The sequence below is a fragment of the Pangasianodon hypophthalmus genome, chromosome 9, assembly GCF_027358585.1.
Source record: "Pangasianodon hypophthalmus isolate fPanHyp1 chromosome 9, fPanHyp1.pri, whole genome shotgun sequence".
Lineage (NCBI taxonomy): Eukaryota > Metazoa > Chordata > Actinopteri > Siluriformes > Pangasiidae > Pangasianodon > Pangasianodon hypophthalmus.
Window position 1 is genome coordinate 29,663,997 of NC_069718.1, and position 22,101 is coordinate 29,686,097.

At 39.4% G+C, this 22,101-nt stretch overlaps 2 protein-coding genes across 2 annotated transcripts; both read right to left on the minus strand.

The window, feature by feature from the left end:
• Positions 1-1,565: 1,565 nt before the first annotated feature.
• Positions 1,566-7,113, minus strand: LOC117597918 (ribonuclease inhibitor-like). Its single transcript, XM_053237050.1, has 5 exons — positions 6,124-7,113; positions 5,734-5,910; positions 2,991-3,164; positions 2,580-2,756; positions 1,566-2,419 (listed from the first exon to the last, which is right to left on the minus strand). Exons 2-5 carry the CDS (start codon positions 5,907-5,909, stop codon positions 2,383-2,385), a joined length of 564 nt encoding a protein of 187 aa, XP_053093025.1. The 5' UTR covers position 5,910; positions 6,124-7,113; the 3' UTR covers positions 1,566-2,382.
• Positions 7,114-8,912: 1,799 nt separating this feature from the next.
• On the minus strand, positions 8,913-21,540 carry LOC117597915 (NLR family CARD domain-containing protein 3-like). Its single transcript, XM_053237035.1, has 7 exons — positions 21,130-21,540; positions 20,553-20,669; positions 20,063-20,117; positions 19,600-19,804; positions 17,541-19,311; positions 15,459-15,632; positions 8,913-9,874 (listed from the first exon to the last, which is right to left on the minus strand). The coding sequence occupies exons 1-7, from the start codon at positions 21,180-21,182 to the stop codon at positions 9,571-9,573; spliced, it is 2,679 nt and encodes an 892-aa protein (XP_053093010.1). The 5' UTR covers positions 21,183-21,540; the 3' UTR covers positions 8,913-9,570.
• Positions 21,541-22,101: the final 561 nt, after the last annotated feature.

A 22,101-nucleotide genomic window follows, 5' to 3' on the forward strand; every position in this document is an offset into this window, starting at 1 on the left:
TGGCCCCTTCCGCATCGTCCGCCAAGTGAACCCAGTGACTTACCAACTGCAACTCCCTGCCTCGTATCGAATTTCCCCCACCTTCCACGTGTCCCTGCTCAAACCAGCACGCCCCCGCCTGGACAATTCGACCACAGAGAATGATCCACCGCCACCGCTCGATATTGACGGGGCCCCAGCCTACAGGGTGAGCTCGCTCCTCAACTCTGATTTTTGCCTTTGCCTTGCGATTTTGGATCATATTTTCTCGCTGATTGACTTCCTGGTTTTTTCGGACTTTTGCTCTCGTTTCCTGATTGTGATTTTGCCTGCCGTTTCGGATTTATCTGCTTTAGTCTCTGCTTATGGATCCTACACAGCCCGCCTCGGACGAGGCGTTACATCAGTACTATTTGGTTGTGTTTTTTGTGTGTGTATGTGGTTGTGTATTTTGAATTTTTTTTCTTTGTAAATGTTTTTTTGTGAGCAGTTTGACTTGCTCTTTTGCTTCAACAGCCCAAGATAAATATTCCTTTATTGAGGATATTATTTAAGTGTATGTGTGGTTGTGTCTTATATTTTGTTCTTTTTTTTTTCCTTCAGAATTGGGGGCTAGCTTTAGCCAGAGTCCTCCGTATGTGGTGGTGGTGCGGCTGTCTGTTTGCAGTGTTCACAAAGGGTGATTTGGTGCTGTGGTGGCATGTGTGGTTGCTGTATTTATTGGATAGGCAGGACGATTTCCCCAGTTCTGAAGTGGTAAAGTGCATGTGTATAATGTTATATGAGTGAGGTGTTTTAATGTTTGTATATTAAAGAGATCAATGCTGCACTTTATTGTATGCCGTTCTGAATAAATTGTGTGAACCCTTTCATCATTGTTTGATACCTGTCTCAGCCACAACAAATCTGTGTATTGGGTACTCGATGTACTTGTGGGTCCCCAGCCAAATTTCTGGGGTGGCGTAGTCTAAAATTTTATGCCAAAATTGGCAACAGTGCTAATCCTTGATATAGGAGGGCCACATTTAAAGGTGCGATTGTATCAGCTGGATATGAAGATGTTAACTTGATAGCTTATTGATAAAGCTTATTGTTGATGAGACTCGCGCAGCAGATCAGAACACGGAGATGAACTACAAGCGTACATTTCACCAAAGTCTACACAAGCATACTGATCAATGAGTGTGAAACGCGACTGCAAATTCAGTGTACATTCGCCTTTCCTAATTTTGCATACACAACATGTGATGTGAGAATTCAAATGCTTCAAATATAACACTCTTGGATACTGATTAATAAAGAGTGTCTCTCATTCAAACAGATCACACGTTTTCTCCATATACATTATAGGCTACAGTGAGACACTCACATTATCACATTTTAGCTCATTGATTTCTGTTGTCTGCACATCATAATAGTGTGTCAAAAAGGCAAGATCTCTGTTGTTAGTAGCTTGTTAAAATATACATTTATAACTTTTGCACTTTTGATGTCTCCTGGACACATGATTGGTACCAACGACTGCAGCAGTCACAGGCAATCTGAAATTAAGCAAAAAGTTTGTAGTAACCTCTCTGCTCATTTAAGTTCATTCTCACTGAAACAGCTAAATGATCTGATTCAACTCAATATTCTGTTTTATAGGATTTCCACTCTGAGTTTCTTGTGTCACATTCTTACAAAATGCTGTCTTTCATTTATTCCCTAATTCAGCTGCATTCAGTCCTCCTTGTTCTTTAGTTTTAAATAAAACTTCTCTCTTCATCACCTCTCTGTTATTTCCCCAAATAAAGCTCACATTTTGTTTAATCGCTGATATTTTTATCATCAGGTGGAAAAACAGCGGCTAAAAATAAAAGCTTGGATAGTATCAAGGTTTATTATTTGTGTTCTGGTTTTGTAATTGGATTCTTTCCACGTTTCAATTTCAGATGTAATTTCTTGTTCCTTTATTTGCCAGTTGTGTTCAGGACACTCGTTGTGTGTTATAATATTTTGATTTTATCTTTACTTTCTATGTTTACTTTCATCTTTACTTTCTATGTGTAAAGGCGGAGCAGCGCTGCAGTCCATCCACACTGCCTCTGTTTTATTCAGCTTTCATTTGAACCCAGAGATTTTTTCATCATTTTTAAAATGTTTATTTATTATATCAAGTTCCTTTTGGTTCTTTATAAAAACGGTTCTATCATCTGCATAAGCAGATATCTTTATTTGTTTGTGTGTGTCGGTTCATCCTCCTTGTTCTCTTGAATATTTTCTGTAGAAGAGCTGCAGCGTTGTTTCACTATCAGGAAAACAAAATTCCATAGATATTCTCTTGAGATAAAATCAAATGCTTTTTTTCCTGATCTAAGCCAACAATAAAGTAGTCTCTGTCAGGAGCATTTGTGATTAGATCTCTTACACATCCATTCTGGTGAGTTTATAATCCTTAATGCTGAAAGACAGAGAAGAGCATCAGTTTGAACAAACATCACCATAAACACCAAAACACACACACGCACATGCTCACATATAAATATTATATAGTACACAGTGAATATTATTCAGTATCATGCAATACAGTACAGTAAAGAGACAGTAAGTCAGTAACTCACTGTAGTGTCTCCAGTTTACAATGTGGATCCTTCAGTAGATCAGAGAGCAGCTTCACTCCTGATTCTCCTGGATTATTACAGTTCAGATCCAGTTCTTTCAGGTGTGATGAGGAGTTTGACCTCAGGGCTGAAGACAAAGCAGCACAACCTTCATCTGTAATACTGCAGCCCCACATCCTGCAAGAAATAAAGCCTTCTCACACTTAACACACTCAGTTTTAGCATTGAAAACATGAACTACACAAAATCTTTATATACAGTATATTTACTCTCCATGCAGATATATCAGATCACTACAGTTACCACAGATGAAAACTGGATGTTGCTATATTTATTAAAACTCTGTTCTCTCTCTCTCTCTCTCTCTCTCTCTGTGTGTGTCTGTGTGTGTGTCTGTGTGTGTGTGTGTACCTTAGTGTCTCCAGTGTACAGTGTGGATTCTCCAGTCCAGCAGAGAGCAGCTTCACTCCTGAATCCTGCAGATTATTGTTACTCAGGTCCAGTTCTCTCAGACTGGAGGAGTTTGAGCTGAGAACTGAGGACAGAACTCTACAGCTTTCCTCTGTCAGATTACACACACGCAGACTGGAAGAGAAATGATGAAATATCAGAACACTGATCTCAAACACACAAACACAGCCATAATACAGCTAAAGTTTAACATGTAACAGAAATGTCAGTGTGTTTCTCTCACACACAGAAATCAGAGGACAGGACAACACATCAGCACATTTACAGGAGCAGGGACGTCTTTCTGCACTCCACAATCTCTCAGCTACAATTTACTATAAGACCATTAGGTACATAACACACACATGTGAGAGCGAGCAGCCTACAAACAATACACTCTGATCTGTGTTCAAGTTTCTACAACCAATACTGCAGCTATAGTGCATTTTACTACTGAAAATAAAGAATTATAGAACTGTACACTATCAGTTAATAACATGCCAACACTAATTGTACTTTACAGTGAGGTCAATAAGGCAATTTCTCTGATGTTATCTGTCCTTAAGGAGCTGTTACCATTTTATAGACCTGTTTCTATTGTTCAATGGGATCAAAAATATTCCAGAAAATGTTTTTGAAGGAAAATCCATGCATGTGTAATGATTACTGATCTCCACAATCTAGAAATAAATGTATTTCATTCTAATGTGAGAAGTGATGCAGATTTTTCAGCATTAACACAAAGTTATATGTTGAATTTCATAGAGACGGTAAAACAGTTGGTGTGCATTGTTCTAAGTTTCAGTGCAAATTTTAAATAGAAATATAAATGGAAAAAATTTAAATATAAAATATAAATGTTACACATAAATATTAAATATAAATATTATAAGATGATTTCATGTACTTAAATATTTTAAATGTAAATATTAAATGTAAACGTTACATATACATTTTAAATATGAATCTAAATGTTAAATATAATTACATTATTAAATGTAAACAATATTAAATGTAAATTTAAATGTAGAATTGAAATGTTTTGTTCATATGCTAATTGCTCCGCCCTGTCAGAGTGTGAGTCATGGGGAAACACAGCACTGGTGAGGTTGCCAGATTTACACCATACTGTGCCTGTTTGGAACAAAGTTGAGATGTGAAACAAGTCCACTGGTGGGATTTTGGGGCTGATTTATAAAGAGTCCTCAGCTGCCAAGATCTTGTTTTAAAGCAAAAAAAAAAGGAATCAAATCAAACCAATTTCTACCAACATATGCTCTGGCAAAGAGGAGATGTAAATGCAGACAGTGTAGACCTAGCTACAATGGACAGAATCATTTCTGTTTTCACCAGATCACAACTTATTTTTCTCATGATGCTGAAATGCATGATTAGACATATATTCTGTACAGCATGGATAAGTGCATCTGTTTTTATTTTAATCAGCGACTGATACAAAAGGAAACAGCTGGCACAGTGGTAGAGTCCTGGGTTTGATCCTGAGCTCAGGTGACTGTGTAGAATTTCATTTTATCTTCCCCAGATTTCCTCTTGTGCATCAATAAAGAATATTTATCTATTTAACTTGCTGTATGTTTATCAGTGCTAGCCTATCTTTATATACAGTACATACACACACAACAATGAAAATATATCAGATCACTACAATTACAATTACCACAGATGAAAACTGGATGTTGCTGCATTTATTAAAACTCTGCTGTAACTTCTGTTCATGCACAAAAATGTCTAAGTCTAGAGGGCATCATGCAGGGCGCCTCGTGTCAATGTACTAGTAGGGCTAAGCCCTCTGTCTTTCAAAGATAAAGAAATCTAATTCATCCTCTTACCAGTTAACAGGTGTTTTAAAGAGGATTGTTTTGGATTTTTTGTTTTATTTTTACTTGTTTATTCATAAAACAATCGACATCATAAAACAAGGCACTACGGGGCAGTATACAAGAATGACAGAAATGTGGCCAAAGTAAGACAAGAAACATCAACTACATGTATGAACACTCACATAATCTGATACAGAAACACATGCTGACACACACACACACACACAAACACACACACAGGCTCTGAGTCTACTGTTTGGAAATAAAGAGAGAGAGAGGGAAGCACAAATGATACAGGTTTTATAGCAGACTTTCCAGGGCATTGATTGCCTTACACCAGTGATTAATGTTAACCTCATTAGCACTATTAATTCAAGCTGTTGAGAGTTCCTTGTAGATTACTTCTATAATGGACAGAGTCCAAGCTATAATGGAGAGAGTGAGGAGGTTTCCAGTGGACTGCAGACATTTTCTTGGCAGCAGTGAGTTCGGCAAGAACTACTCTTTTCGAAATGTTAATTGTGGATAATTCGTTTAGAATCAGGACTGATATGGTTGCGGGCACCATCACAGATATCAAATTCAATAGTTTGGACACTACCTTAACCCAGAACTCAGCAACCAGTGGACTCTCCCAGAACATGATAACATGGATAAAAGTGCCAGGGACCTTATAATGTTCATGTGCTGGAGTTAAGGGGAGTTAAGTATGTCCTGTGCAAATAATTAAAATGAATCAACTGGTGATCAGGGTTGCGAGACGGATCTTGAATGCTGGGGCACACAGCATCCCAATTCAAATCAGGCTCTCTCACACACAATATCATACAGTACAGTAAAGATACAGAAAGTCAGTAACTCACTGTAGTGTCTCCAGTTTACAGTGTGGATCCTTCAGTAGATCAGAGAGCAGCTTCACTCCTGATTCTCCTGGATTATTACCATTTAGATTCAGTTCTGTCAGGTGTGATGAGGAGTTTGACCTCAGAGCTGAAGCCAGAGCAGCACAACCTTCAGTTGTAATACTGCAGTAACGCATCCTGCAAGATAAAAAACCTTCTCACACATAACACACTCAGTTTTAGCATTGAAAACATGAACTACACAAAATCTTTATATACAGTACATTTACTCTCCATCTCAAAGACACAACATTGAAAATATATCAGATCACTACAATTACAATTACCACAGATGAAAACTGGATGTTGATGAACTTATTCAAACTCTGCTCTATGTGTGTGTGTGTGTACCTTAGTGTCTCCAGTGTACAGTGTGGATTCTCCAGTCCAGCAGAGAGCAGCTTCACTCCCGAATCCTGCAGTTTATTGTTACTCAGGTCCAGTTCTCTCAGACTGGAGGAGTTTGAGCTGAGAACTGAGGACAGAACTCTACAGCTTTCCTCTGTCAGATTACACCCACACAGCCTGGAAGAGAAATGATGAAATATCACAGCACTGATCTCAAACACACAAACACAGCCATAATACAGCTAAAGTTTAACATGTAACAGAAATGTCAGTGTGTTTCTCTCACACACAGAAATCAGAGGACAGGACACCACATCAGCACATTTACAGGAGCAGGGACGTCTTTCTGCACTCCGCAATCTCTCAGCTACAATTTATTATAAGACCATTAGGTCATGTACATAACACACACATGTGAGAGCGAGCAGCCTACAAACAATACACTCTGATCTGTGTTCAAATTTCTACAACCAACACTGCAGATATAGTGCATTTTATTACAGAAAATAAAGAATTATTGTTAAGTTCATTTTGGAATTGAGTGAAAATATATATTCATCATTATTAAAGTAAGGAAAGATCTATCTGATAAAATGAATTTAACCTTGAGATTAAAAAAAAAACAAAAAAAAAAAACCTATTGGTTGTGAACACATAGTGCAAACATGGAAGCAACAAGGAAGCTGATTGGCCAGTGCCATGTCATGCTCATGTCTGATAGCGGCAGGTGTGTCTGATTATCAGCACGCAGAGGTTCTTTGTTCGTGAAGTGCATACACTGCTCCTACCCAAGTTCGTGCTGCTGGTAGTAAAACCAATGGAGAAAGATTGTTAAACCTGCACGGATCTAATCATCAAGGTTGGATGCTGAGTTCATTCATTCAAGGACACCTGGGAAAAGCCACAATGTGTTGTTCAACTTTGAGATGCTACTGGTAGGACAAAGACTCTAGATTTTTCTAGTAACTAAAGACTGTTTATGAGAACGCTATGTTGACTTGCAAGTTGTTTGTATTGTAAGCGGTTTAGCATCTAATGGCTAATTAGCCATGTGCAGTAACAGCATTTTATTTAGCAGTGCTTTTGAATTGCTATGTTTATATGTTCTTTGATAAGTGACTTGTGAGTATACTAGCAAGTTTGTAGTTAATATCCTTAAATGTACTTGATTATTTCACTACTATGTATTGCCTTTGCTCATATATATGTATCTATATATATATATATATATATATATATATATATATATATATATATATATATATATATATATATATATATACACACTATATTACCAAAAGTATTCGGTCGCCCATCCAAATGATCAGAATCAGGTGTCCTAATCACTTGGCCTGGCCACAGGTGTATAAAATCAAGCACTTAGGCATGCAGACTGTTTTTACAAACATTTGTGAAAGAATGGGCCGCTCTCAGGAGCTTAGTGAATTCCAGCGTGGAACTGTCATAGGATGCCACCTGTGCAACAAATCCAGTCGTGAAATTTCCTCGCTCCTAAATATTCCACAGTCAACTGTCAGCTTTATCATAACAAAATGGAAGAGTTTGGGAACAACAGCAACTCAGCCACGAAGTGGTAGGCCACGTAAACTGACGGAGAGGGGTCAGCGGATGCTGAAGCGCATAGTGCAAAGAGGTCGTCGACTTTCTTCACAGTCAATTGCTACAGAGCTCCAAACTTCATGTGACCTTCAGATTAGCCCAAGTACAGTACGCAGAGAGCTTCATTGGATGGGTTTCCATGGCCGAGCAGCTGCATCCAAGCCACACATCACCAAGTGCAATGCAAAGCGTCGGATGCAGTGGTGTAAAGCACGCCGCCACTGGACTCTAGAGCAGTGGAGACACGTTCTCTGGAGTGATGAATCACGCTTTTCCATCTGGCAATCTGATGGACGAGTCTGGGTTTGGAGGTTGCCAGGAGAACGGTACATTTCGGACTGCATTGTGCCAAGTGTGAAATTTGGTGGAGGAGGAATTATGGTGTGGGGTTGTTTTTCAGGAGTTGGGCTTGGCCCCTTAGTTCCAGTGAAAGGAACTTTGAATGCTTCAGGATACCAAAACATTTTGGACAATTCCATGCTCCCAACCTTGTGGGAACAGTTTGGAGCGGGCCCCTTCCTCTTCCAACATGACTGTGCACCAGTGCACAAAGCAAGGTCCATAAAGACATGGATGACAGAGTCTGGTGTGGATGAACTTGACTGGCCTGCACAGAGTCCTGACCTGAACCCGATAGAACACCTTTGGGATGAATTAGAGCGGAGACTGAGAGCCAGGCCTTCTCGACCAACATCAGTGTGAGACCTCACCAATGCGCTTTTGGAAGAATGGTCAAAAATTCCTATAAAAACACACTCCTCAACCTTGTGGACAGCCTTCCCAGAAGAGTTGAAGCTGTATTAGCTGCAAAAGGTGTACCGACATCATATTGAACCCTATGGGTTAGGAATGGGATGGCACTTAAGTTCATATGTGAGTCAAGGCAGGTGACCGAATACTTTTGGTAATATAGTGTATATATATATGGTTTGTGCTTCCTGTATAGGTTATTAAGCTAAGCAGATCTGATTGAACCACTGAATTTATGCAAAGATGATCAAGTTATTGTTTGAAGGATCTTCAAATAAATTGCATCAGTAATCAAGAATCAGATGTTTTGAGTTATTCCATATGCCCTTCATTGTTGAATAAAGCCTTTGTCAAGTTTGGGCTGACATTGAGGCTGAGAATCCCAATATAACTTGACAATTATAGAACTGTACATTACCAGTTAATAACATGCCAGTACTAGTCGTACTTTACAGTGAGGTCAATAAGCCAATTTCTCTGATGTTATCTGTTCTAATGGAGCCAGTACCAGGTCCAGCTTTATAACAGATTCTGATAGTGTGTCCAGTGAATTTTTCTGATCTTTCTGGAATGTAACAAACACAAAGGCTAAAATAAATCTGATCAAATATTATTAGGTGGCTGTCATTGTCACCAGTAAATAACAGTTTCTTGATTTGGAAAGACATTGTTGTTTTGAAAAACAGTTAGCTTTTTTACTCAGTCACATTAGATAGAAGACAGAAAACTTTCCATAAAGTTCCACAGGATGTCTGGTTCAGGAGTTGAATAAAATTTATATAATAATAACAAACCAACCAACCAAATAAATAAATAAATGTGTTATAATTTGTAAAAAAAAAAAAATGTTTTCTATTTTCAGCAGATCTGACTTTTTTCACTGTTTTTCAGGGCATAGTGATAGGGTTCATGCAAAAAACCCTCTGGTATAGACCATGCCCAGTTCCGGTCTAAATCCAAATACAAAAACAGTTATGAATATTTTGAGAACTAAACAGATACAGATAATAGCATTGTGTTACACCTCGAGCAGAGACACAAGATCTAAACAGCTATAATTACAATTCATAAGCATAGTTTTTAAAATTTACAGCTACATAAAAACATACACTCATTTCTGTATGTAAAATTTGGTGATAAAGTGAAAATCTGACCTCTGTGTGTGTGTGTGTGTGTGTGTGTGTGTGTGTGTGTGTGTGTGTGTGTACACCTCAGTATCTCCAGTGTACAGTGTGGATTCTCCAGTCCAGCAGAGAGCAGCTTCACTCCTGAATCCTGCAGTTTATTCTCACTCAGGTTCAGTTCTCTCAGACTGGAGGAGTTTGAGCTGAGAACTGAGGACAGAACTCTACAGCTTTCCTCTGTCAGATTACACTCACACAGCCTGGAAGAGAAATGATGAAAGATCTGAACACTGATCTTGAACACACAAACACAGCCATAATACAGCTAAAGTTTAACATGTAACAGAAATGTCACTGTGTTTCTCTCACACACACAAATCAGAGGACAGGACGCCACATCAGCATATTTACAGGAGCAGGGACGTCTTTCTGCACTCCACTCTCTCAGCTACAATTTATTATAAGACCATTAGGTCATGTACATAACACACACACGTGAGAGCGAGCAGCCTACAAACAATACACTCTGATCTGTGTTCAAGTTTCTACAACCAACACTGCAGATATAGTGCATTTTATTACAGAAAATAAAGAATTATAGAACTGTACACTACCAGTTAATATCATGACAATACTAGTCATACTTTACAGTGAGGTCAGTTTAGAGAGAAAAAGCTAACACCCTGGTATAACGATCACACACACACCTTAAAACAGACCACTCGAAAATTAGAACGTAAGTGGCATCCAACTAAATTGGTAGTATTTCAAATAGCATGGAAGGAGAGCCTTCTGAGCTATAGAAAAGCTCTAAGATCATTGTATCTCTCCACCCTAATTGAAGATAACAAAAATAATCTTAGATTATTACTTAATACTGTAGCAAAATTGACTAGAGATAAGACCATTATAGAAACATGCACACAATCATTATATAGCAGTATAGCATGATTTTTTTCAATGATAAAACTTAAAATATCAGGCAAAAAATTCAGACTATTAATTTAAAACCAGACAGTTTCATAACTAACCCTATAGATAATAAAATAATGATATCAGGTCAACGATTAGAATGTTTTACTCCCCTTCAAGAGGCTGAACTAATTTCACTAATTTCATCATCAAAATCATCAATCTGTGTACTAGGTCCCTTACCTACATGTTTCTTCCAACAGATAATTCCTGAAACAATCAAACCTCTTCTAAAGGTAATCAATTCTTCCCTTAGCAATGGCTATGTACCTAAATCTTTTAACTAGAGGTTATCAAACCCCTGATTAAAAAACCTAACATCGACCCCTGTCAGCTGTTTAATTATAGGCAAATATCAAACCTCCCCTTTATCTCCAAGATCCTATAAAGGTTTGTAGCACAGCAGCTATGCTCTTACTTACATAGGAATAACATTCACAAAATGTATCTTTCAGGATTTAGGCCTCATCATAGCACAGAGACAGCACTGGTTAAAGTGATAAATGACCTACTACTGGCCTCTGATCAGGGTTGTGTCTCCTTGCTGGTGCTGCTTGACCTTAGTGCAGCTTTTGATACCATTAATCATGCTATTCTCCTCGATAGACTAGAAAATGTTGTAGGAGTTAAGGAAATGGCCCCCTCCTGGCTCAGGTCTTATTTGACTGATCATTATCAGTTTGGAGATGTAAATGGTGACTTCTCTACGCTTAGTAAGGTAGAGTTTGGTGTTCTGCAAGGCTCTGTTTTAGGCCCACTGCTCTTTTCTTTATATATGCTACCTCTGGGAAAAATTATTGGTAAACAATGTATTAGCTTCCACTGTTATGACGCTGGATGCTTATTACCTTTTTCTCACTTAATTTTGACAAGACAGAAGTACTTGTACTAGAACCACATGCAGTAAGCTTTCTGATTACATAACTCTGGATGGTCTTTCTGTTTCATCATGTGCAGCAGTAAAAGACCTTGGTGTGATTATTGATTCCAGTCTTTCATTTGAAGCTCATGCAGATAATATTACTTTCATCTCAGAAATATTGCTAAGATAAGAAATATAATGTCACTACAAGATGCAAAAAAATTTGTTCATGCTTTTGTTACCTCTAGGTTGGATTATTGTAATGCCTTGCTGTCTGGATGTTCCAGTAGATGCATAAACAAGCTCCAGTTAGTCCAGACTTCAGCAGTGAGAGTCCTTACTAGCACCAGAAGATATGACCACATCACCCCTATCTTAACCACACTGCATTGGCTCCCAATCAAATCTTGTATTGATTATAAACTACTACTATTTCCCTTTAAAGCACTGAATGGTTTCGCGCCCCAGTACCTGAGCAAATTTTTGGTCTTTTATGATCCTCCACCCCTACTTCGATCAAAAGGTGCAGGCTATTTGTTGGTACCTCGAATAGTGCGAGCTACAGCTGGGGGTAGAACTTTCTTACAAAGCCCCACAGTTATGGCACAGCCTTCCTATTAGTGTTCGGGGTTCAGATACAGTCTTAGTGTTTAAGTCTAGGCTGAAAATATATTTGTTTAGTTAAGCCTTTTGTGAATAGTTTTTTCTTAGGTAAAGGAGCAGATCTGGAGGGTTCACGGGCATAGAATGTTGTGGTGAACTGGGATGTTTGGACCCTGTCGCCCCCCCACTCTCACGCATTCACTCAGGTTTGTTGACAGTGGAGTGGCTGGAGCTTTATGTCCCAGGGTGCCCTCATGTCTGTGTTACCTTCTGGCTCTCCCTTTTAGTTATGCTGTCATAGCTAGTTTTGCCGGATTTCCTGCTTGCACTCTGCACACAAAGTACACTGTCCTTAACCAATTCGGGACAAAAGCTTACACATATCTCTTCCACATATGCTCTCTCTCTCTCTCTCTCTCTCTCTCTCTCACTATTGAGCTACACATGCTACTCCTGAGATGGAAGTGATCCTGACCCCTTCTGCTCTCCGGACATGCCTGATCCATCCTGATGCCCTACTTCTGGTTGGAGTTCTCATTGGTTGAGATCGCTCACTGCTGCTGGTGGTGCCCCCACATGGATGGCCTTAGATCATTGGGATTGCTGGGGATGGTTCCACTTGGGGGCCGTGGAAATGGCTTGGGGATCTCATATGGGGAGTTGTACTGTGATGGCTTGGGATTGCAATTGCTGTGGTGGCTTTAGGGCTGCAGTTGCCATGGCAGCTTTGTACCCAGGACTCCATCAGGGGACAGTGGATAGGTTTAACAAACCGGACTTCTTTTCAAAACCGTGATGAATTTACTGGTTGCACAACTGTATTATTGTCACCCAGATGAGGATGGGTTCCCTTTTGAGTCTGGTTCCTCTCAAGGTTTCTTCCTCATATCGTCTCAGGGAGTTTTTCCTTGCCAAAGTCGCCTCTGGCTTGCTCATTAGGAATAAATTCACATATGTACAATTTATTTTGGTTTAATTTAATTTGAATCTATTCATTTCTGTAAAGCTGCTTTGTGACAATGTCCATTGATAAAAGTGTTATATAAAAAAATAAAATTTAATTGAGGTCAATAAGCCAATTTCTCTGATGTTATCTGTCCTGACATGTGTGCCATGTTCAGCTTTATAACAGATTCTGATAGCGTGTCCAGTGAATGTTACATTCCAGAAAGATCAGAAACAAACACAAACGCTAAAGTAAATCTGATCAAACATTATTAGTTGGCTGTTGTTGTCAACGGTAAATCCCCTTCATCACCACTATCATCAATGGCTCCATAACATCTGGTCGTGTACCAACCTCATTCAAGAGAGCAAGGGTTATTCCCATCCTGAAGAAACCCACTCTGGATCCCTCTGGCATCAGCAACTACTGACCAGTATCACTTCTCTCTTTTCTTTCTAAAGCCCTTGAACAAACTGTCTACAATCGACTGTCTCTCACAGAACAACCTCCAAGATCCTAACCAGTCTGGCTTCAAAGTGGCACATTCCACAGAGACTGCCCTTTTGGCCGTCACTGAGAAGTTACATGCTGCTAGATCAGCCAAACTGTCTTCAGTCCTCATCCTCCTTGACCTTTAAGCAGCATTTGACACAGTGAACCACACGACTCTCTTGTCCACCCTGATGAGTCTAGGAATTCGTGGTGCAGCATGGCAAAGGTTTGCTTCCTACTTAGAAGGTCGGTCATATTAGGTGACATGGATACATCTGCTCCCTGCAGACTCTCCACTTCTGTTCTCCCCCTATACTCGATCTCTTGGTGAAGTCATATCCTCACATGGGTTTTCATACCACTGCTATGCGGATGACACTCAACTCATCCTCTCCTTCCCTCCCTTAGACACTCATGTTTCTGCTCGGATATCAGCATGTCTGGCAGACATCTCATCATGGATGAAAGCTCATCAACTGAAACTTAATAGCAGCAAGACTGAACTGCTGTTCCTCCCAGGGGATTCACCCCCATGTCAGGATCTTGCAATCTCCCAGGAAAACTCTCTGATCTCGTCTTCAGTTACTGCACGCAACCTTGGGGTGATCATGGACAATCAACTGTCCTTTTCCTCTCACATTGCTAATCTGACACGCTCATGCTAATTTCTCCTTTATAACATCAGAAGGGTTCGTCCATTTCTTTCCTCACAGGCCACACAGGTGCTAGTTCAGTCCCTTGTCATTTCAAGACTGGACTGCTGCAACTCACTCCTGGCAGGTCTGCCTCTGAGCGCCATTTGTCCTCTGCAACTGATCCAAAATGCAGCTGAATGACTGGTTTTCAACCTTCCTAAATTCTCCCACACCACCCCATTGCTACACTCCCTGCATTGGCTTCCTGTAGCTGCCCGCATCAGATTTAAAACACTGATGCTTGCCTACATAGTTTGGACCAGCACCCACTTATCTTAAAGCACATATCACATCCCGCATGACACCACACTCCCTCCGATCTTCTAGCACTGCTCAACTGGTCCCACCATCTCTCAGGTACAAGGAGGCATGCATCGAGACTCATCTCTGTTCTGGCATCTAGGTGGTGGAATGAACTTCCCCTAGATGTCCGAACAGCTGAGTCACCGGCAGTCTTCAAACGACATCTAAAGACGTACCTCTTCCTAAAGTAATTTAAATTAAATTAAATTAGCACTTATTATAAAAAAAAACGTTGTAGTGTCTGAGCACTTGTTACTATACTACCTCCCCAACAGAGTTTTTTGGACTGATGGTATTCTTAGTTTATGATCTAGCAAACCAGTATCAGAATGTATTTATTGACAGAGACTTCAAAGCACTTTTGTAAGTCGCTCTGGTTAAGGGTGTCTGCCAAATGCCATAAATGTAAATGGTAAATAACAGTTTCTTGATTTGGGAAAGACGTTGTTCTGAAACATAGTTAGCTTTTTTACTCAGTCACATTAGATAGAAGATATAGAAAGCTTTCCAGAACGTTCCACAGGATGTCTGATTCAGGATTTGAATAAAAGTTACATAAATAAATAAATAAATAAAGAAAGAAAGAAAGGTTTTGTAATTTGTGAATAACATGTTTTCTTTTTGCAGCAGCCCTGATTTTTTCAATGTTTCTCAGGGCAAAGTGATAGGGTTACAAATAATTTGAGCACTAAACAGATACAGATAATAGCATTGTGTTACACCTCTAGCAGAGACACAAGATCTAAACAGCTATAATTACAGTTCATAAATACAGCTTTTATTTCTTATTAATATAGAATTAATCTAAAAAGTAAATCTTATTCTCATGAACACATTTCAGTTTCTTAAAAATATTTAAATCATATTCTAAAATTTACAGCTACATAAAAACACAATCATTTCTGTATGTAAAATTTGGTGATAAAGTGATAATCTAATCTGTGTGTGTGTGTGTGTGTGTGTGTGTGTACCTCAGTATCTCCAGTGTGCAGTGTGGATCCTCCAGTCCAGCAGAGAGCAGCTTCACTCCTGAATCCTGCAGTTTATTGTGACACAGATCCAGTTCTCTCAGACTGGAGGAGTTTGAGTTGAGAACTGAGGACAGAACTCTACAGCTTTCCTCTGTCAGATTACACCCATACAAACTGGAAGAGAAATGATGAAATGATAATGAAATGATGATGAAATGATATCTCAGAACTCTGATCTATGTTCAGGTTTCTACAAACAACACTGCAGATATAGCGCATTTTATTACAGAAAATAAAGAATTAGAGAACTGTACACTAACAGTTAATAACATGCCAATACTAGTCGTACTTTACGGTGAGGTCAATAAGGCAATTTCTCTGATGTTATCTGTCCTCATGGAGCCGGTACCATTTTATAGACCTGTTTCTATTGTTCTATGGGAGCAAAAATATTCCAGAAAATGTTTTTGAAGGAAAATGCATGCAGTGATGATTACTGATCTCCACAATCTAGAAATAAATGTATTGAGTTCTAATGTGAGAAGTGTTGCAGATTTTTCAGCAATAACACAAAGTTATATGTTGAATTTCACAGAGACGGTAAAACGGTTGGTGTGCATTGTTCTAAGTGTCAGTGAATACACTGTACACTACCAGTTAATAAAAAGCCAATACTAGTCATACTTTACAGTGATTTATATGGTGATTTGCACAGAGACGGTAAAGACATACAGTTGGTATGTTTTGTTCTCTGTGCTCGTACAGTTAAAAATTTGTATCTTGAGACCTCTGATTTTATAGAGACACTGGATCAGGTGTTTGGTGTGGACTGGAGAACAGGTGGAGTGTTCACATACTTCTGAACAGATCCAAACTATAGAGAAAAAGTTTGATCAGTGCAAACCAAATAGGTTGGTGTGAAAGCATCCATATTCTCTCTCAATAGGACTGTGCAATATGGTGATACATATCGTAGGATGAGAAAATAGAATAATGAATAATGTCTATTGATAGATATTTTCCTATATCCTCTTTATCACCAATGTCAAAAAGCCACTTTTTGACAGCTGATTTACCTCACTAATGATGGAGCTAGGAGCAACTAGCAGTGTGCTAGTAAAAAAAAAAAAAAAAAAAAAAAAAGGCTACTGAGTGGTGCAACAGAAAAGCATTCATCCTATTTTCCAGAAATCATGAGTTCAAATCCCGACGATGCCACGGCCATCAGTGGCCAGGAGTCCAAGTGAGCAAGTGAGTCCATGCTCTCAGGGAGGGAGGGGTGGCATACTCTCTCTCCCCTATCAATCACAGTGATACTAACTGATCATGGGCGTCTGTGAGCTCATTCATACGAAAGTGGGCAGATACCGCTTTCCTCCAAGTGTGTTATGTTGAATGAGCAGGTTGTAAAGATGCGGTTGGTATCACTTGTGTCGGAAGTTGGTAAGGGATAAGGTCGTATGATAGGGGAGACTGAACTGGACGGTGGGAATGAGCCATGAATAAATTAGGGAGAAATTGGGTGGAAAAAAAAAAACAAGCATGGAGGAGCATGACAGAGTGAAACTCCCCACAACACTGTGTTACACAGAACAAAAGATGAGGAACTTGTACCTAAAAGGAACATAAAGGTGGAGTGTTTAAAAAAAGTTTTATTTACTTTTTATAGTTTGTATTTATATTATGTTTTTCATTTTCTCATTTGTGATAGCTCTGTTCAATGTCACTTTCAAAAAAAAAGAGAAAAGAAAAAGTGCCTTGCACTGGTGTTTAGTGCAGTTAGTTAGTTTTTCATTAATTTTACAAAAAACAAAATATATTGTTTATATATGTACTACATTATATATATATAAAAAGATAGATACGAACCATATTGTAAGATTTTGATAGATATTAACCATATCATAAGATTTTGTCCATATCGCCCAGCCATCAGTTTAGACATAACGTGTTAGTGTAAAACATGTTTATTTGGCGATAATTAGAGTAACAATTAACAAGCATTAATCGAAACAGTGCAGTTCAGTGTTACATTAAAATAACAAACCATGCAGTAATACGTTTATAAATAAAAATACTCACACAGCTTTTGTGGAGACTTTGACCACTGGCAGCAGCCTCAGAAGACCTTCCTCTGAAGGGTCATATTTCCTCAAATTAAACTCATCCAGCTCCTGTTCTGAGTTCAGTAACACAAACACCAGAGCTGACCACTGAGCAGGAGAGAGTCTGGTTCCACTGAGACACCTGTAACCTCCTCTGTTCAGGTAAGTTTGTACTTCCTGCACTAGAGAATGATCATTCAGTTCATTCAGACAGTGAAACAGATTGATGGATTTCTCTGGAGATGGATTCTTCCTGATCTTCTCCTTGATGTACTTGACTGTTTCCTGTTTGCTGTGAGAGCTGCTTCCTGTCTGTGGCATTAAGCCTCGTAAGAGAGTCTGATTGGACTCCAGTGAGAGACCCATTAGGAAGCGGAGGAAGAGGTCCAGGTGTCCATTATCACTCTGTAAAGTCTTGTCCACAGCACTCCTGAGGAAATCAGACATGTTTGACTTTCTGAGAAGATCAGACAGATCAGTGGTTTGTTGATTGGTTACATTTCTGGTGATGGAGGAGAGAAATGCATATAAAGCAGCCAGAAACTCCTGAACACTCAGATGTACAAAGCTGAACACCTTCCCCAGGTGAAGCCCAAACTCCTCTCTGAAGATTTGGGTACACACTCCTGAGTACACTGACACTTCTCTGACATCAATGCCACACTCTTTCAGATCTTCCTCATAGAAGATCAGGTTTCCTTTCTCCAGCTGTTGGAAAGCCAGTTTTCCCAGTGCCAGGATACTCTCTCTGGTCTGCTGAGGATCAGGGTCACAGTTCTGATGGTACTTTTGGTCCTTGTGTTTGATCTGAAAGATCAGGAAGTGTGTGAACATTTGAGTCAGAGTCTTGGGGATCTCTCCACTCTCTGCTTCAACCAACATTCTCTCTAGAACAGTTGCTGAAATCCAGCAGAAGACTGGGATGTGGCACATGATGTAGAGGCTTCTTGAAGACTTCATGTGTCTGATAATTTTACTGGCCAGGCTCTGATCACTGATCCTCTTCCTGAAGTACTCCTCTTTCTGAGGATCACTGAAGCCTCGTACCTCTGTTACCTGGTCTACACACTCAGGAGGGATCTGACTGGCTGCTCCTGGTCGAGAGGTTATCCAGAGGAGAGCAGAAGGAAGCAGATTCCCCTTGATAAGGTTTGTGAGCAGCACATCCACTGAGGCTGACTCTGTCACATCACACAATCTCTCATTGTTCTGGAAATTTAGAGGAAGTCGACACTCATCCAGACCATCAAAGATCAACACCACTTTGTAGGAGTCGCAGTCTATTAATTGTAGTTTTCTCATTTCTGGGAAAAAGTGATGAAGAAGATTCATCAGACTGAGATTTTCCTGCTTCATCAAATTCAGCTCTCTAAAGGGAAGTGGAAACATGAAGAAGACGTCCTGATTTGCTTTTCCTTCAGCCCAGTCGAGAATGAACTTCTGCACAGAGACTGTTTTTCCAATTCCAGCAACTCCTTTAGTCAGCACAGTTCTGACGGACTTGTCTTTAAAAAGGTCATTACATTTGATGGGTGTCTCCTGTGTTGCTGGTCTCCTGGATGCTGTCTCAATCTGTCTCACCTCATGTTCATTATTGACGTCTCCACTCCAACCCTCTGTGATGTAGAGCTCTGTGTAGATCTCATTCAGAAGTGCTGAGCTTCCATGCTGTGAAATTCCTTCATTAATTCTTTTAAACTTCTCTTTCAGGTTGGATTTGAACTTTGACTGATACACAGAGGTGAGTTCTAATAAACAAAGTAATAACATGTTTTAGTGAAAAATCACTGAGCACAATATAAAATGTAAAATACTTTCAAATGCTGCTGTTCATTCCTGATTCATGTACTAAATATTACTGAAGGAACAGGACCATTGTACAGAGTAACCACAAGCTGGACCACGAACAGAACAGAAAAGCACCAGATGTACATGATACTAAAATCAAACTTAAAACTAAAAGTGTTAATATCTAAAACAATTTCCTCTCTCTAAAGCGAACCTGATGGAATAAAGTCATGACTCAGAGCTCTTACTGTTGTGCAGTGTGTTAGCGAGATCTGTGTGGTTCATGTTCTTCAGGACGTGCAGTGTGATCTTCAGCACTCCCTCTCTGACACTGTGCAGATCCTCCTCATCCTCCACCTCCCTCTCAGTGCATGCTGGGTAATCTGGACTCAGGAGCTTCCTAAACCTCTTCAGCTCATTCTTTATCAGAGTGATGACTTTGTGTTCCAGCTCCTGGTTAGAAAGTCACAGGAATAGATCTAAATATTATAATGTTACACTGTGAGAGACGCTTTTATTTTATGAAAAGAAGAAAAGTCTCTTTCTATTAACACAGTTACAACTGACGTTCTGTCTGATTGCCCATAATCCTGCTGGACATCAATAAAACTGTAATTTGTAAATTTACATAAATTATAAACTGTATATTATCTTAAATCGAAAAACCTGCAACCTACTCACACACAAGTTACACAGAATAAAGACAAACACCTTGAATATGGACTCCAACTGATTTCTGCTGATGTTTGATTTCTTCTTTTGTGGTCTGTGAACAAACAAAACACATAATGTAATTTGGACTCTATGTATTCATAGCTGCACAACGCACACTAATAAATACAAAGGCAGATATTTAACACTATCCTGTTAACACAATACACTGATTTCAGGATTTCCTAACTGACACTGACATATTTAGACATAAATATTTGAAAGAATAAATAAATAAAATGGTTATATAGTCATTAATTTCCCAGGTGTAAATGTTCTTCTGTAGCACCACAGACCCTCCAGCTCAGGGACTGCAGGCTGAACTGAACTCTTAAAGCACTTTTCCTCACTGCCAGTCCGAGAGCTGCAGCACTGCACAGTTTAGTGTTTTACTGCTTCAACACCTGATAAAGCTCAGGAAGGGCTTCATAATGAGACGAGTGAGTTTGATCAGGTGGAACACTGCCATAAAACACCTCACTATACTGACCTCACATCAGTAGAACTGTCTCTGTCTCTGAACTTAATTGGAGGATCCATTGACTGGTCACTCTTCATGGACACACAGCTGGGTTCTGGTGAGTCTGATCTCTTTCTCTCCATCATTCTAGAATTACAACAGAAATATCAGCAATAATTAATACTCTGCTGTCTCAGCACTGTTAAACAATGTGTTCATCATTAAACACCAAGAATTCCATCTTTTTAATTCAGCTACAGTCTGCACACTTATTCAGACAGGAGACACGCCTCATACCTCAGGAATTACTCTGATGTCAGGAATCCCAATCACAGCTAACTGACTCAGCTGGGTCTTAAAACCTGTAGAGTTCACTGACTCAAAGCTATGCTGCTCTTATGCTACACATTACACAGTCCTTTTTACTCTTCTCTCAGTGAATGATTTCTCTAAACTGTTCTTACATCAGATCAGTGATATATTCCCTGCTATTAAACACCTTAAAGCAAAGTTTAGTTCCTCTGTTAACTAGTGAGTGTTTAGAGATACAGATCTGTTCCCATGAGACGGTGTGTATTTATTGCTGGTGAATGGAAAAGTAACTCACCTCTCGTCTTTCTTTAAGTCCTGTTTTCCAGACACACTCATGTTGGAGGTCATGTCTCCTTCTCCAGATTACAGCAGGACACACGTTTACTTCACTCCAACATCGGTGTGTTAAATCAAACCCTGTATCAGCACAGAGTTCACTTACAGGAAATAGTCACGGTATCAAGTCCTAAAACAACCTGTGTACATTAAACCTTCAGTACAAACCCACAAAACTCTTCTGCATCTAGTGTCACTTCAGTGTGTTTATATATTATAGCTTTAGATTTAGAGACTCACTGTGTTTTTACTCCTGAAATGGTTTATTTTCCCCCAACACAAAATGGAGCTGCTGAGTTTTATTTTCACTGACACTCTACCTGAGCAAAGGGCAGTGACACATACACACACACCTGCGCACACACATTGTCACAGAGACGTGGTGCTGCTTTGTTTACCAATGGTGTACTGACTGCTCAAAATAAATCACTAAAAAATTACATATATTTTTTATAAGTATACAGGGTTGTGCTGAGAAAATATTTCCAGTAAGACTACTTCTTATCAAGAAGACTACTTCTTCCAGGGCTGATGTTAATTCCCTGTTTGTCCCAGATTAACCAAACACTGCAGCATTGTGTAAGTGCTGTTTCATCAAGTGTCCACCTCCTGAACCAGTATCAGGACAGGATTGCCCATCTGTTCCTGAACCTGACAGTCTTTATTTATCAGATGTGCTACAATAAAAGTTGCATGTCAGAGTTTCAGACTGTTTACACAGGCAATCATGTTGGGAGCTGCATCAGTCACTAAGCATCTCACCTTCCCCTGGATACCCCATTCCTCTATCAGTAACATCTTTACTTCAGCCAAATCTGCAGCCATGTAAGATTGGAGAATTTCCTGTTACCAGGTAATATTAATATAATGGAACATGATTGTCCACATATCAGATGTCAGACTCACTGCTGATACCTTCGGCCTTGGCTTT